At 36.4% G+C, this 17,029-nt stretch overlaps 1 protein-coding gene across 3 annotated transcripts; it reads right to left on the bottom strand.

The window, feature by feature from the left end:
- Positions 1 to 5,467: 5,467 nt before the first annotated feature.
- LOC131538783 (gastrula zinc finger protein XlCGF8.2DB-like) lies at positions 5,468 to 17,029 on the bottom strand. 3 transcript variants are annotated; one of them, XM_058772899.1, is made up of 4 exons: positions 16,831 to 17,029; positions 14,180 to 14,324; positions 14,083 to 14,092; positions 5,468 to 7,607 (listed from the first exon to the last, which is right to left on the bottom strand). In XM_058772899.1, exons 2-4 carry the CDS (start codon positions 14,252 to 14,254, stop codon positions 6,787 to 6,789), a joined length of 906 nt encoding a protein of 301 aa, XP_058628882.1. In that variant the 5' UTR covers positions 14,255 to 14,324; positions 16,831 to 17,029; the 3' UTR covers positions 5,468 to 6,786. The 3 variants fall into 3 exon arrangements, with proteins under 3 accessions (XP_058628882.1, XP_058628880.1, XP_058628881.1); XM_058772897.1 differs by having other exon boundaries at positions 5,471 to 7,607; positions 14,083 to 14,324; positions 16,831 to 17,022; XM_058772898.1 differs by lacking the exon at positions 16,831 to 17,029 and adding an exon at positions 15,866 to 16,820 and having other exon boundaries at positions 5,471 to 7,607; positions 14,083 to 14,324.

A 17,029-nucleotide genomic window follows, 5' to 3' on the forward strand; every position in this document is an offset into this window, starting at 1 on the left:
CGCCGGTTCCCGCCTCCTTCTTCCCGATCTACGAACTGTGTTACAAGTCTATTCCACGAACTTTACATATTTCACATAATTTTGAAAATATAATAAGCAGCGTTCAGTGACGGCTTTCTTCCACGTGGGGATTTGGCATCACGGTATCTAATGACAACTTCTAAACTACTTCTAGATGTAAAAATTTGGGTGTAAGCCCTGTGCTGGGCTTTGCAACGTCCAACTTTATGATAAGTATTTACACCTGTTGCACTGAAACTATGTGCAGGTGCAGATATGCTTGGCGTAAATGATGCACGTTCACGCCAACACATTCTCCCGCAGTGACAGCTGAGACAGCATTCACACTGCAATGGCTACAACTACTAATAATAAAGAACCACGTTGCTGAATAACAAGTGAAGCCACCGCGCCCTGCGGCCCGTTCTTCGTACGTCGTTTATTACATCTGAGATGATTTGAAACATTCCAGATCTTCTAATCCTGATAACTGATCTCTGGCTAATTTGGTTCTTCAAACAAATTTGCGTATTAGATTAAAATATCTGAATTAAGTTGTCTAAGATTACTATGTGTTCCCCCGAAAAGGGCAGATGTACCGATACTCAAAACCACGATCAGCAATGCAGTGATTGGCTGGCGGCAAGACAGCAACGTCATGACATCATATCATTAAAAAAGACACCTGATGAAAAAGTTGACAAATTTCCGGACCTTTATAAGGAAACAGCCAAGCGAACAAAACTACATAAATGTCATAATAGATAAATGAAATGTGCACTGTTTTTAATTTATTTACATGATTCCCAATTATTTCTATTCATGATTTCTAGTATTTGTACAGGCTTTACATTTTTATGTCAATGTTGTAATTAGCAATTCGTTTAATTTTATTTTTGAAGCAAATTTCTTATGTAACAGCATTAATTAAAGTTTCTTAGAGATCCAGTTATCTGCATCTCCTGCTCCATCAAGCCACTCCCATTATAGCTGTCATCACTCAAATTAATGCACGACTCAGATTATCTGTATAGCATGTGTGTAAGACTCCAATACAATTATAAAGTAATTATTTCATCACTAATAAATCTTTTAATGAGTAAAACTGTCTGTGTCTATAGTATTATAGACTACACAACATAATTATATTATATTATAATATTGTTATATTATTTTCAAATAAATTTTTTAATTATTATTATTTTAAATTATTGTCCCTGGACCAATAGGTCAAAGGAGAAGTGCTCACTAACACAGATTTAGACAGAAAAAGTCTTACTTATTTATTTTAAATGTTTTTTATTTTTAAAAAACATTTATTCCTCACCAACATATCACCCTGAAAGAATTATACAACATAAAAGAACTGCAGTGATTGGATTTCTTAAACCTTTACATGAAATCATAAAGGAAAATACTGCATAATGGAAAAAATCACAAATGGGTGTGCAAGAATAAAGCACTGTGCAAAATATGTCTGAATTAAACTATATATGGCACAGCCACAAGTGGCTATAAACCTAGCCACAAAATTCTATATTTTGGAATGAAACACATTCAGCAAACTGTGAGGAGAAACTGAGCTAAACATGAAGGTTAAATTAAACATTAAAAATTATTAATAAAAACAATATTTTAACAATTAGATTGTAAGGATAATCTAAGAACACATCCTACACAGGTAAGAATGTACATACAGTCACTGGTAACATGTTATTTATTTTATTGTGTAATGTCTATTAGCTCTCCGTCTTTCTATATTTCCTCTGTGGCAGATCACACTGGTTCTTGTGTGCACAACTGTCAGCAACGCTCTGCAAGTCAAGCTTCTGCCCTTTTTGAAACGTAGCACGTAATTTATTGTGCACTGTGATTTCATAGGCTTCCAGTTCAGCAATGGCACACGTATCCACGATCATTTTTCTCTCCACACAGCACTTGAATTTTGGTTGCTGCTTTTTTGCTCCTTCTTATTACTTGCTCTGATAAAAAATACTGAAAAAGAACCTTTTGCTAGATTATACTGCATTATTAATTAAAACTACATCACTCAATGCCTTCTTATAACACTAAAATCCATTAATCATTGGATCATTAATCATCATTTTCTCCAAAATATCATTATATTACAATTATTCTCAAAGCATATACAGTAGGCAGACTCTACATGGGAGTAGCATATCATACATTACAGAAGAAATTATATTAATAAATAAATATAGGAATTTGTTTGCCAGTAAAGGCAGACTTCCTGAATCCTGAAGTGACTTAGTATAAAGCCACAGCCACCCATGCATATTTGCGGGCTTCTGAGTATAATAAATAATATGTAACTCTATTATATAATACTATACAAATTATTAAAATATACTGTTAATTTACTATTGTGCTACACCATAAAATGGGTTAAGGCTAGAAGGGATGTGTATGGCGCTACTGGGCATGCGCACATCAATACAGTGTAATTTTTGTCACACTATAGAACAATAATTACTATTTTTTCATTTTTGTAAAAGATAGGTGTAGGGTTGGGGTAGGTGTAGTCGTTAATAAAACACAATCTTATAGGTAGAAAATTAATTTCATTGTTCATTTCCAGTCGAAGCTGTATCCCTTCTAGCCACAGCAACCCATAAAATGTTTTGTATTGAGCCAATGTCCTATAGAGCTCCGGAGGTTGACGTCACGCAATCTGAACACCGACATTTTGCCAGGTAACCAGGAGAGCGCAGGTATCGACAGTTGTAGAACAATAATTTAAAACCAGACTATTTAGACCTTACAAACAGCTGTTGTGCGCTGGGATGCCAGAACATGCAGGGGAAAGCTAGGGTTGCCAACCTTGCCGTATTAGCCGGGACATCCCGTATATTGGGCTTAATTTTTGTGTCCCGTACATGACCTCCCTTGGCCAGTTTCTCGCCCCCTCATGCAGTATTCATTAAGTAAATCAGAAAGTCCTGAACATAACTGTTCATGCTGGCGCCATTCATTTCATGTTTGCTCCCGGCTGTTCTTGCCTGCCTGCCTACATGGTGGTGTAAACAGAATGGGTCACGTGACGTCCGGAGCTCTGTTGGTCACATGTTATCAACATTTGCAGGACAAGAGTTTAATACCAAACTTGAATTTTTGTAGTGGAAGTGAATTAAGCACAACATGCTACACAATAATAAAAAGAATGCTGAAACCACTGAACATACCTCTTTTGCTGTGTTTGCCTTCCCTTCTTGTTCTTCTTTGTCTTGTGGGGTGATGAAGAAGAGTAAGACTCTGAGGAAGACGAGGACTGGAAAGAGCTAGAAGGTTTTGGTCTTCTTGCTTCCCTTTCTGTACTACTTCTTTTCTGCTCCCGCATGGTTCTTGCCAGAGGAATCTGTGATCACAATAGACCTCTTTGACTCAAATTCTTTGTTTCTTTAGTTGACAAGGCTGTAAAAAATGAAGAATCATCTATAGTCATTTTTATTAGTGTAGTGCAGTCACACTATTCCTGAAGAAGTCTCCAGACATTTTGAATGTCACCCTTTTTGGACACTGAAAACTTTATGGTCATATCCTTATCTGTAAATGTCAAAAATTCATGCAAGCATTTCCATTTTTGCCATTCTGATGATGCGTTCACACCAGACGCGAATGAAGCGTTAAGCGCGAGTGATTTACATGTCAAGTCAATGCAAAGACGCGAATAGACATCCTGCGGCACGAACTGAGCGTTTGACGCGTGGAAAAATGGGAAAATCTGAACTTATTATTCGCTAAATATTCGCGCTGCGTTAACCAATCAGGAGCTTGCTCTAGTAGTGACGTGATTACGACGTAGCAAGCGGAGGCAGAAATTCGAAACAACAATGGAGAACAAAATCATCCTGTATGTGGATACCCGGAGCTGTACGATACATCTTCGTACTTTTACAGAAACAGGAATAAAAAGGATCTTACTTGGAAGTGAGTGAGGAGGTCGGACAATCTGGTAAGTTGTAAAAAACGCTCTTTACTCAATTTGAGCTATATATATATATATATATATATATATATATATATTGAGTTGATGTGTTTATTCGGAGGAAGTGTTCTGAAAGAAGTGGAAAAGCCAGCCATTTTGCAACGAGACTGGAGCCGCCTGGCAGAAGCCCGTCCCTGACACGAATTCACGTCTGTTGTGAAGTGAATTTTACCATCCAGTTAGGTTCATCAACAATTACCCCATCAAGTTCGGTCAGAAATCTTTGTAATCTTCGATGACCAGCTGAATTTCAAAGAGCACATTGCAGAAACTGCTCGATCTTGCAGGTTTGCATTGCACAACATCAGAAAGATCAAGCCCTTCCTTACACAGCATGCTGCACAACTTCTTGTCCAGGCCCTTGTTATTTCTAGGCTGGACTACTGCAATGCTCTTCTGGCTGGACTTCCATCCTCCTGCACAATCAAATGATTCAGAATGCGGTGTGATATGGTATGAAGGGTGTTTCAATTATACAATAATTTTGCCCCAATCTTTACAGTGACTGGAAAGATACTGAAACATCATGATAGATTTAGTGGAACTTAGAGATGTAATTTGTCCTTTAAGTTACAAATAAGCATTCTATTAAAATAGAAATGTGTTGACAATCCATTGAAATGGTGGATTATTGAATATGAGAAACACTTAACCTCAAGCATCCTTCATATAACAGCCCTTAATCCGTCCTTCGTGGACAAATTTGGGCACGAAGGTCTCAGGTGTGATCCCAATTTTGTAATATGTCATATACAAATATGGTACTTTTAGAGAAAAACACACCAAAAATCACAAAATTGCATAAATTGATAGATTTTATTTTATATAAAATGTTTATTTTTGTTATATTTAATATTTACTTCAGTAAAAAAATAATAATAATTCCATTAAGATCAGACAGCCAAAACCTAAAAATTTGGTGACTTTGGTGACATCTGATGGTACTGTATAAAAATATCAAACATTTCAATGCCACTATTTGGCTGTAGTATTCAATGTTTTTTTTGTTTGTTTTTGTGAGTGTGCGAGTGTTTGACACATTGAGAATGTTGTATAGGCTCAAACCTTAATTTCTGTGTATGTTTGATCTGCATTGCATTGGATTTATTGATTTTTATTGGACAAATAATAATAAAAAATGCTTTGAATTTTGGTATCTCCCATTAATTTCCTATGGGTGCCCATTTTTAGGCACGAAGGTCAAATTAGGTTGTTTTTTCAACCACTCCAACATTGTTGAATCGAGACCTGAGAACTGCTCAGATTAAGGAAACTGTTTTAAAAAAAACAAAATAAAATGATTTTACCCAAATTTGTTCCGAAGGATGATTGAGGGTTAAATCCTGATTAATAACTTGATTAATAGTCACTCAAAGAATTCTCTATTCTGCAAGCAGACTTTAACAAATAGGTTTTATTTCTTACAAAGCTATGATTGCTCTTGGCTAATTTGGCTGTATGAGAAAATCAATTAATTACAAAACAAATACACATATTCTCTGGAAGCCATGCTAAATGAGTAAACTCTGTTACTGCATTCCCTCAGTCACCTTATACTGTCGTGGTTCGAGAGAGTAGATTTCTTCAATGGAGTCAGAGAAGCTCAAAAAGCAGTTTCAGATGCCAAAATAAGACTTTATTAAACAAAGTAACAAAGCCGAGAAGACAGCCGCCTCATCCACTGCCTCTAATTCTATGTCTGTCCATACATCTTTTTTATACCTTTTTACTAACCAAATTTGTCTGGTTTTGCTACAATTTATTACCAGCCCACTTGGCCTATTTTTATTGGTGGGATTTGGACAGATCCACCATTGTTCAAGAATGGCTACATCAAAATGGCTACACCAAAATGGTTACATTAAAATGGTTACATTAAATCTGCAACATTTAATTAGTTTACACGAAAATGGAAAAACATCAGTATTCAAAAGTCTATGGGATAGACTCTCTGTGCTTTCTCACAAACAGTGGTGTTGTTTTTGTATTATTTTCAACCTTGAAAATCTTCCTCTTAAATTCTGTTCCCACACCAGTACTGCACAATAGATGGCTTCTTATATTTCTCAATCTGTATTAAAGACATCTAGTATTGGAATAATTCAGTATATTAGTCAGTATATGGATTGCTTTCATGATCATACATCATATTTTAAGTAAGATAATACCATATTCAGTAAATATCATAATATAGAGTAAAAATAAGTAAAATTACACAATAATACAGGCATTGCTTGTAGCATAAATATCAGAATATGCTAGTTTTAGGAAAACTATGATTACATATTTGCTATATACTAGAAAAGGAGGGAAATGGAAATGAACTCTTTAGTAGAAAACTGCATAAAATAATAATAATAATAATTCTGAAGATATCTTAATCCTCTCCTCCTCCATACGTGTTTATTTTCTTTTCTTCAAGAAGCTGACAGACAAGAACTAGAGAGAAAATAAATAAAATAACTACACCAGAATATAACAACTTGCTAACTTTTTCTACTACACACAGATTCACTCAATTACACCAAATTAACGCCTACGTACATCCAATTAGAGGGTCATAAAAAAAAGAAAAAGAAACTCATACAAGTTTGGAACAACTTGAGGGTGAGTAAATGATGAGTTTTCATTTTTGGGTGAACTATTGCTTTAAGACAAGTAAACGTCTCCTCTTCAGTGTGATGCTTTGAGACTAAAGTTTTGTTGTTGTTGTTGTTGTTGTTGATCTGAAACACTTTTCTCAGTGATGGCAAATGAAAGACTTCCTTTGATGTGAGTTATTACATAGTTTCCTGTCCGAGAAACTCCTTCCACGCTAATGACATATAAAACTGTGATCTTGAGTGAGTCTTCATGTGGTTATTAAAGGATACTTTACTTCTGAAACTAGTTCCACAATGAGGGCATGTGAAAGACTGCTTTACAGTGTGAATTCTCATCATGTGCTTTTTAAGACTTCCTTTTTCAGTGAAACTGTTTCCACACAGTTCACAGGTGTAAGGTTTTTCTCTAGTGTGGCTTCTACTGTGCTTTGTAAGGTTGGATTTATTAATAAAACATTTTCCACACTGAGGGCATGTGTAAGGCTTTTCTCCGGTGTGAATTTTCAGATGGACTTCAAGATTTCCTTTTGAAGTAAAACTCTTTCCACATTGTTGGCAGTTGTAAGGCTTTTCTCCAGTGTGGATTCTAATGTGCTGATTAAGGTGTCCTTTTTCACTGAAACTCTTTCCACACAGTTCGCAGGTGTAAGGTTTCTCTCCAGTGTGACTTCTAATGTGCTTTTTAAGGCTTTCTTTATCAACAAACTTCTTTCCACACTGAGGGCATGTGTAAGGCTTTTCTCCAGTGTGAATTTTCATGTGTTTTTCAAGATTTCCTTTTGTAGAAAAACTCTTTTCACATTGTTGGCAAGTGTAAAGATTTTCTCCAGTGTGGATTGTAATGTGCGTTTTAAGGCCTGTTTTATTCATGAAACTCTTCCCACACTGAGGGCATGTGTAAGGCTTTTCTCCAGTTATGAAATCATGATGTTTCTCATGCTGAACTTTGTTTTCCATTCCATTCAGTTCTTGGCTCTCCACTTTCTGTGGCATCAGGCCTAAAGCAAAAAGAGACCAATACAAGTTAACTCCACAAAGCAACCGACATCAGTACATTTAGATACAGTCATGGCCAAAAATTATCGGGACCCTTGGTAAATATGATCAAAAGAAGGCCGTGAAAATTAATCTGCATTGTTAATCCTTGTGATCTTTTATTTAAAAAATTCACAAAAATCTAACCTTTTATTGGATTATAAGAATTTAAAATGGGGGGAAATCTCATTATGAAATAAATGTTTTTCTCAAATGCACGTTGGACACAATTATTGGCACTCCTAGAAATTCTTATGAGTAAAATATCTCTGAAGTATATTCCCATTCATATTCACAATTTTGAGCACTCCAGGGTGATTATGAACATGAAATTATCCAGCCATGGCTTCCTGTTTCACAGAAATATAAATAGGAGGGAAAACAAAGCCCAAATTCCCTTAATCATCCATCACAATGAGAAAAACCAAAGAATATATTTCTGATGTGCAGCAAAAGATAATTGAGCTTCACAAATTAGTGCAGTGGCTTTAAGAAAAGAGCTATAGCACTGAAAATTCCCATTTCCACCATCAGGGCAACAATTAAGAATTTCCAATCAACATAAAATGTTACGAAACTGCCTGGAAGAGGACGTGTGTCTATATTGTCCTAATGCACAGTGAGAAGGAGAGTTTGAGTGTCTAAAGACTCTCCAAGGACCACAGCTGGAGAACTGCAGAAAATAGTTGAGTATTGGGGTCAGAAAACCTTTTTAAAAAATTGTCAAACAGCACCTACATCACATGTTGTTTGGGAGGGTTTCAAGAAGCTGAACAATGTAATATACTGCTGTATTTTTGATGTTGTGGGCCTATATTTCTGCTGGAGGTTCTGGACATCTTGTTTAGACACATGGCCCATTATAAGATTTCTAACAGAGTCAGTCACTTAATGATTTTTTTATCTGTTGGTATTTGATAGAATCCATGATGCCATGTTTGGATCGTCCAACCGTACAATAATCCAAACACAAACCTCAAAAACAACACAAAAATGGGTCACTGAGCACAAAACCAAGCTTCTGCTGGCCATTCCAGTCCTCTGACCTGAACCCTATAGTAAATGAGTGGTGAACTGAAGAGAAGCACCACCAACATGGAGCTGGGAATCTAAAGGGTCTGGAGTGATTCTGGATGAAGGAATGGTCTCTGATTTCTTGTCAGGTGTTCTCTAACCTCATCAGGCATTACAGGAGAAAATTTAGAGCTGTTAAACTTGCAAATGGAGGTTTGCAAAAAGTATTGAATAAAAGGGTGCCGTTAATTGTGGCTAATGTGTATTAGAGAAAAACATTTATTTCATAATGATATTTTCCCCCATTTTAAATTCTTATTATCCAATGAAAGGTTAGATTTTTGTGATTTTTTAAAATAAAGGATCAAAAGATTAAAAATGCAGATTAATTTTCACAGCCTTCTTTAATCATATTTACCAAGGGTGCCGGTATTTTTGGCCATGACTGTGTATAGCTTCAAAACCAATAACGTTTATAATCAATACTACTGACTAAGCTACCGAAAGAGGTGTTGCCTGTAATCCTGTTCTCAATATTGTTAACTCCTTGCTTTCTTTAGGAAATGTCCCAAATAAGCTGGCAGTTATTAAACCCCTTATGAAAAAGCTTGACTCAGGAGAACTGGTTAATCCTGGAATAACTGGAATCCTTGCTCCTTAAACCTACAAATGACCCGTTTTTGGCATGCAATCATGGCTACATACATTCCTCCATGTGCTATTAGATCTTATGATGATATAGACCATGACATTCTCTTGGATAGCTTTAAAATTATGTTGGCATTTGTGAACAAGAATTAGCATGTCTCATGTATGTGACTGCTACCACTTTGCATGTGTAAATAAAGTGATCTCATCAAACACAAGTATGGAGTGCCACAGGGCTCAGTGTTAGGTCCTCTGCTTTTTTATGCTTGTATATGTTTCCTTTAATAGATAGTGGGTCTCATTTGATAAGCAAAAGTGCATGCAAACTTGTGTGTGAAATCAGCGTACAAATTTTCACAAACAAATCATGATGTCAAACACTTATTCTGCAATAACTTCTAAATTTACAAACAAATGTTGGAACAGACTGCCTGACTTTGCCACTTCATGTTAAGTTTTTTTTTCTTTGATCAACTGACCAATTAAAATTTGGTCAATCATGCCTCTTCTCACTGACTAACGTTTGGTCGGCTACTGGGGGAAGCCCTACAGGTCAGGACACATTTGAACTGAAAGGTACTTTTGGAGCTGAAGGCCAAAGAGATGCAGATCCACAACCTGCTGGAGAAGCACACCACGGATAAGCATGAAAAATCTTCAGAGTTGCTCCTAGACATTTTTTCTAAGAAAATTCTTAGAAATGTGGGCCCTCTTAAAATTATCCTAAAAGGATACATTTTAGATCCTTAAAAAAAATAAAAAAAAAGTAATTCAGAAAACATCTTAACCTTTAAAAGAGGTCTTAAGGTCCAAAAGTACGGACGAGGACATTTAAGGGGCTTAAGAGTTTCTTTAGCAGGGGAGAAAATGGATGAACCTTGAAAAGGGAGGAGAAATATGTTGCACACAATGCATGACAGTGAGTTAGCCCTTAGGAAACAAAAATATATAGGAATATACTGCAAAATATAATGCAATATATTAGGGATGCACCGAATGTTCGGCAACCGAAATTGTTCGGCCGAAAATAGCAAAAAAATCTCTTTCGGTGTTCGGCCGAATAAGCGAAAAGACCGAATAAATTGAACCGAACAATGACGTGACGCGATCAAATAGAGGCGCGCACTCATGCAGCAAACACGTCTGCAGTGTGAAAGTATATAAAACTGAAAGACGCAAAAATAATTCCAAGCACGAAGCACCGACAGTTAGATGCTTAGCGCTGCATCTCATGTCTCCGATGAGAAGAGGAAGAGGTGGTTGATGCTGGTTACTATGATGATTGAAATCGCGAAATAGCCTCAACTGATTAGTAAATAAACTGCAGAATATTATGTTTTCTAATACACGCAGGGATTGCATGTATTCAAACAGCGCTGCACGAGCTCGCGGTGCCAGGGTTCAAAGTCCAAAGCGCGAGGAACATCTGCGTTAAAACACTGTAGCCTACTCGTCTTTTGCTCAGTAACATTTTTTTTTTTTAAAAGACACATGACAATGTGATAAGTGCTACAAACATCTTCCCAAATTCGTAATGAGTATCATTTAAATATCTGCATGCTGTTGTCAACAAAAAGAAGCACTAAGATCTTCCTGCGGGTTTCTGCCAAAATAAAGTCTAAGAAAAAGCAACAACTCCATCAACATTCATAAATGTTAGTATTGTAATTTTACTGTTGTTCTGTAAAGTAAAATAAAAATAATAATAATTACCCTACAACAGCTCTATACATTTATTATAACATTCACAATAGTGTTCAAATTGGGATCTGTAGTATGTTTTAAAAGAATTCTCTTCTGCTCAGCAAGGCTGCATTTATTTGTACAGTAAAAAAATACATGCCTGATTCAAGAAGGAGGTCTCAAAAATGGCCCAAAAATATTATTCTAGTAACTTATTAATTTTTAGTTAAATTTTGCTTTGTTGGTATAATGTCTGATAGAATGTTAAAAAAATGTTCAGTGTTAAGTAAATATTTTTAAATTGTTGTTTTGTAATTTATTTATTTTATTTTTTTTGAAAAGCAGGACAAAACAGTAAAAAGCACATTTTGGATATTTAATTTATGCAGTGGTGACAAAAAAAATAAATAAAAAAAATGGAAAAACAGTCCTGGGGAAAAAGAATGTGAAAAACCGTGTTCGGTATTTGGCCTTCGGCCCAGTGTTCCATTTTGTTCGGCTTCGGCTTCGGCCAAGAATTTTAATTTCGGTGCATCCCTACAATATATTATATAATACATTTCCATATATGAGAAACAACTGGGAAAATGCAACTATGCAGCAGTGATGATTTGGGCTTGTCACAACCTTCTATAAGCAAAGTGAACGCAGAAACAATCAAAGCACTTTCAGAACCTTATTGTGTCTCTGTTCATTTCCTAGAAAATACATTAAGTACGACATTAATAGCATGATAAATAAAACATTAAGAATGTAAATACACACATACATAAATATGTATGAAATGTGTGCGGGTGTGAGTACGATAAAACAGGAAAAATTATGCCTGTAATTTCAAAGTGAAGGCTTATAATAAACCTTATATTTAAAAGAGCTCTTTTTCCCCTTCTTGGACAACCACCCAATCGCAATCTTCAAAAAACTGTGTCATTCGTAGCAACGAGGTCAGTCCTGCCTCCTCACTAAGATGTTTAAGATGAATTGTGATTGATGATCAGCTGACTTTTCAGACCACATTGCCAAAACTGCAGATTTGCTTTATTTAACATCAAGAAGATCAGGCCCTTTCTTTCAGGACATGCTTCACAACTTCTTGTTCAGGCTCTTGTTCTGTCCAGGCTGGACTATTGCAATGCTCTCTTGGCAGGTTTATTTTTAATTAATATTTTTAAGATTAATTTTTAATGAGCCTAAAATAATGCATGTCACACCTCTGTTTATCAATTTGCACTGGCTACCAATAGATGCTTGCATAAAATTCAAAGCATTAATGTTTGCCTACAAAACCACCACTGGCTCTGCACCCCTTTACCTAAATTCATTACTTCAGACTTACATACCCTCTAGAAGCTTGCATTCTGCAAATGAACGTCGCTTTATTGTTCATCCCAAAGAGGCACAAAATCACTTTCACTGACTTTTAAATTAACTGTTCCCTCCTGGTGGAATGACCTGCCCAACTCAATCCAAGCAGCGGAGTCCTTAGCCATCTTCAAGAATTGGCTAAAACACTCTCTATTCTAATTCTAGGGTGGTTGCCTCCGCGAAGTATGTGATGTTATTCTTTCAGATGAATACGATCGGAGTTATATTAAAGAATGTCTTGGCTCTTCCAAGCTTTATAATAGCTTAATATAATAGAAATTTTGGAGCCCCAAAAAGTGCATCCATCTATCATAAAAGTACTCCACACCGCTCCAGGGGGTAATAAAGGCCTTCTGAAGTGAAGCAATGCGTTTGTGTAAGAAAAATATCCATATTTAAAACTATAAACCGTACAATCTTTAACTGACGTAACCACGTTCATAAGAGAGCATTGCAGTGGATGATGTAGGACGTAGGCGATTCTGTCAAAATATAATTATTAATTTCCTTTGTGCTAAAATGAACTGTTTACCTTACAACGTCTTCCAAAATATGTTTTTTTTCTTGTGTTAGCATATGCATTAGGGCTGCACAATAATGATTAAGCAGGTAATCATGATTATTATGCTCAAAAATTATAATTGCTATTATTATTATTATTATTATTTCTTTTTACATCTCATAAGAATTATTGCGCTTTCACGTGAGCACAAGTCAGAAGAATGTCATCAAACATGCAGGGGTTATTTTAGGCAGTGGCTATTTACACTAAGTGAAATAACAGTACTTTCTTAACGATATGCTATATTACACGAAGTACAAAAACTGATAGATTCTAATTACAAACTTTATATAAAAATATCAGTATTTTCTTTGCAATAATAGTAGTTAGATGCTATTTATACTACTTAGTGCAAATTGTGGCAGACATTTGTACTTCAGTACATAATAAACAGTCTGAAATAGTAAGGTATTAAGTGTAAATGATCATTTTTATTCAAATTATTACATGGAATGCTGCCTTAATGGGACAATAAAATCCTCCCTACACCCACTCCTAACCTATAAATACTTGTGAGGCTCTTTATTTTCCACTTTTCAATTATTTGTGATGTGAAAAAGGAGAAGAACGAGTTCAGCAAAAGGTGGAGCCAGTGTAAATAACCTCTGCCAACATGGCAGCTCTTTGCATTTAGTGTAAATAGACATCGTGTTTATTATACTTTGTCTAATTTCCTAATTTATTATATCTAAGGTTAAAACAGTGAAATTGCTAAACCAAACACATTTTAGTAAAACTAAAACTAATTCCAAACTAGATAAATGTTCTTCTATAAAACATCAACTTTGTACTGTAGCAGAGGACGCCGATGTGTATTTATGTAGCAACCACAACTAAAAACTGAGAAGTTTGAAAATTTAGTTGCAGCAAGTAGCACAAGCACTTTTCAGGATGTGCGAGGCACACTTGTAGTGGATCAACCACCAAGAGATATATCATGTTTTACATGCTTTGTGCTTTTGCTCTTTGTAAAACTTATGTACTTTAAATTCTGTTGTTTTCATATGGAAATAGATATGATTATGATACACAAATACTCAAACAACAATATTTGTGAGACAAATTGTTTCAAGCCTCCTTGAAACAATTGAAAAAGAAAGCTGCAAGAGGGCAGAGAATGTACAAAAACAGAACAAAATAGTTCAGCTTTGAGAATAAAAACCAACCTGTTTGTGTCTCAGTATCTTCATGTTTGACTCTGAATGTTTCTTCACTCTTCATGTGTTCACTCTCATCTTTAATAAATGATATCTTTGTTTGTTCCTCAGTATCTTCATGTTTGACTCTGAATGTTTCTTCAATCTTCACGTCATCACTCTCCTCTTTTATTAACGCCATCTTTATAACAGTGTGTCACGTGGATCTCAGCTGCTTCTTCAGGAGTTTTTCTGTGTTTGTACACTTTGTCCTGTTTAAGATGAGAATAAACAGAAAAATAAATAAATAAATTGAGAGTTCAGATGCAAAAGCCTGAAGAATGTTCATCTGAAATTAGCTTTTTTTTTTTTTTTATCAAGCTCCTGTGTTTAGGTTCAGTAATTTTACTCAAATGGCAATGTATAGGTCCTTTTCTATGCAATTAAAGTAAAATAACAAACATAAATATAGGAGCCTGATATTTCAGACGGCGCTTATTAGAGACTTTTGCATCTGAACTCTTCAAATGCAAACTGAATCTCTGGTTGCATCTCAATCAGCTCCCTGGTTCAGTAGGCAGCACACTGGTGAGGGAGTCAGTCAGAGAGAGAGTTAATGGACTTAAATGACCAAAAACACAGACATTTCTATAATAACTGAACGAGGGAATAAAAGAAAAGTAATTACAGACAATTACCACTTTAATTAATATTAGGTATTTTTGCGTTTAATAGATTAGACAGAAATAGAAAATTGCTATTGTTTGTAAAAGTTCATCACACATGTTTGTGTTTGTTGTTGTTCTTGTTTTAAGCAGCAGTGTCCCCTCAGCATTTGATTCGAGCAATTCAAAACAGTGAATCATTTGTGAAGCATTGATTCAATTGAGGGCCGGTTGCACCAGCTGGACGTAAAATGCGCTTTAACTGTGCGTTCACACCAGACGCGACTTGCGCGAATAAATCGCGCTATTCGCGCGTAGTTGGACGCTTGAACATTTTGAGTTTACTCGCTTCATTCGCGCGTGAAATTCGCTTCACAACAGACGCGAATTCGCGTCATGGGAGGGGCTTCTGCCAGGCGGCTCCAGTCTCGTTGAAAAATGGCAGACATGGATTTTATTGAGAGGGTAGCTGCGCTTTATGTGTTATGGAAGGCTGAAAAACGTAATGATACGAAGATGTATCATACAGCTCCGGGAGCCCACAAACAGCTACGATCACTTTGTCCTCCATTGTTGTTTCGGATTCCCGCCGCTCGCTATGTCATAATCACGTCACTACTAGAGCAAGCTCCTGATTGGTTAACGCGGCGCGAATTTTCGCCAAAGTTCAGATTTTTCAACTCGCGCGAATCACGCGTTAAGCGCGTCAAACGCCCAAAACGCTCAATTCGCGCCGCAAGATGTCTATTCGCGTCTTTGCATTGACTTAACATGTAAATCACTCGCGCTTAACGCTTCATTCGCGTCTGGTGTGAACGCACCTTAAGTCATGCGTAGAATTTATACCCGTTGCACCATCTCGGCGTAGTGCTACATCTGACACTAAATCTTACGCCTAGTCAGAGGTAGGTGTAAAGTGAAAACTCATGATTTGCCCGGACATTATTAGCTTTTAGGATTCATGTCTGTTAGTTAATTATTACTGCAGACGTGAACTGCAATGTTTATGGTCTTTTCAGGCAGGATAAGCGATATCAGTCGCGGAGCTCGGTGTTGACTAACACTGTCGACAGTAATTGTTTACATCTTGTAATTATACAGTAAAATATTACATATGATCTGGGATTATTAAAAGAAATGTAGCCTACCATTCCACATCTTGCTTGGAAGGACAGTATGCTTGGAAATATTTCACGTCTTTAATTCCATTGTAGCGTGCCTGCCATTCAATAATGACAGTAAGTTTGTGCTTTGTTGTTTTTAATCAGAGTTAAAAGTATCGGCTTTCAAACTCTGTCAGTTTTATCACAAAATACAAACTATAAATGTGGTTTTCCAGCCACAGAAAGACGTCACGTAAAGTCACATTTGGCTACCTCAGGAAAGACATGCATTGTACATAACCTCGATTGTCAGCTAGAAAAAAATAACTAGAAAGAAGCCTTGTATTGCATTCATTATATTTTACTTAACCTGCTGCCTTCATTTTTAATGTTTGTTTAAAGAAATCTGTCATGGGAACGTGCAGGGAGACTATATAAAAATGCAGACTTGTTAGAAAATGTTTACTCAATGAAATCATGGCGCGGTGGCTTCACTTGTTATGATGTCTTGAGCAATTCAGTTCTATATTAGTAGTTGTTGCCATTGCAGCGTGAACGTCGTCTCGGCTATATCTATAACTGTGGGAGAATGTGTCAGCGTGGATTCGCATCGTCTACGCCGGGCTTAGCTGCGCCTGATCGTAGTTTTAGTTGGTGCAACAGGTGTAAATATTTATCGTAAAGCTGGACGTTGCAAAGCACAGCGTAGGGCTTACACCCAGCTTTTTTACGTCTAGCTGGTGCAATCGGAAAAGATCCGTTTCTCCATCACTGAATGACTCCGTGTTTATGATAATATGATTCAGTATAACGGAGCGAAATGAGACGCGTCTCTTCTGTCTCTCGCGTGGACGCGCTTTACTCACAATAACCTTCATAATGTCAGATAAACTATTACAATGTCATATTCAGTATTGATAAATTAACTTTACAGTGCTTGTAAAAACTATAAAGTAGACTGACCGCGTTGTATCGATTTAAACACTTGAAAAATTATTAAAACCACAAACCTTTCTTCAGCTGAAACACAGACGCAGGGACGCGGCTCTATGACGTCATATATCCAAATCAAAATAAAAGTCGTCTTCACTCGCTGCTGTGTCCAAGTACACCCGGCTGCAGCCTGCAGATCGAGGCGGGGCTGCACGTGTAGCCCCACCCACAAAACTTCTCATTGGTTAGTGGCAAAGTAATGACGTAGATCGAGGC

Source organism: Onychostoma macrolepis, chromosome 04, assembly GCF_012432095.1.
Source record: "Onychostoma macrolepis isolate SWU-2019 chromosome 04, ASM1243209v1, whole genome shotgun sequence".
Taxonomy (NCBI): Eukaryota; Metazoa; Chordata; class Actinopteri; order Cypriniformes; family Cyprinidae; genus Onychostoma; species Onychostoma macrolepis.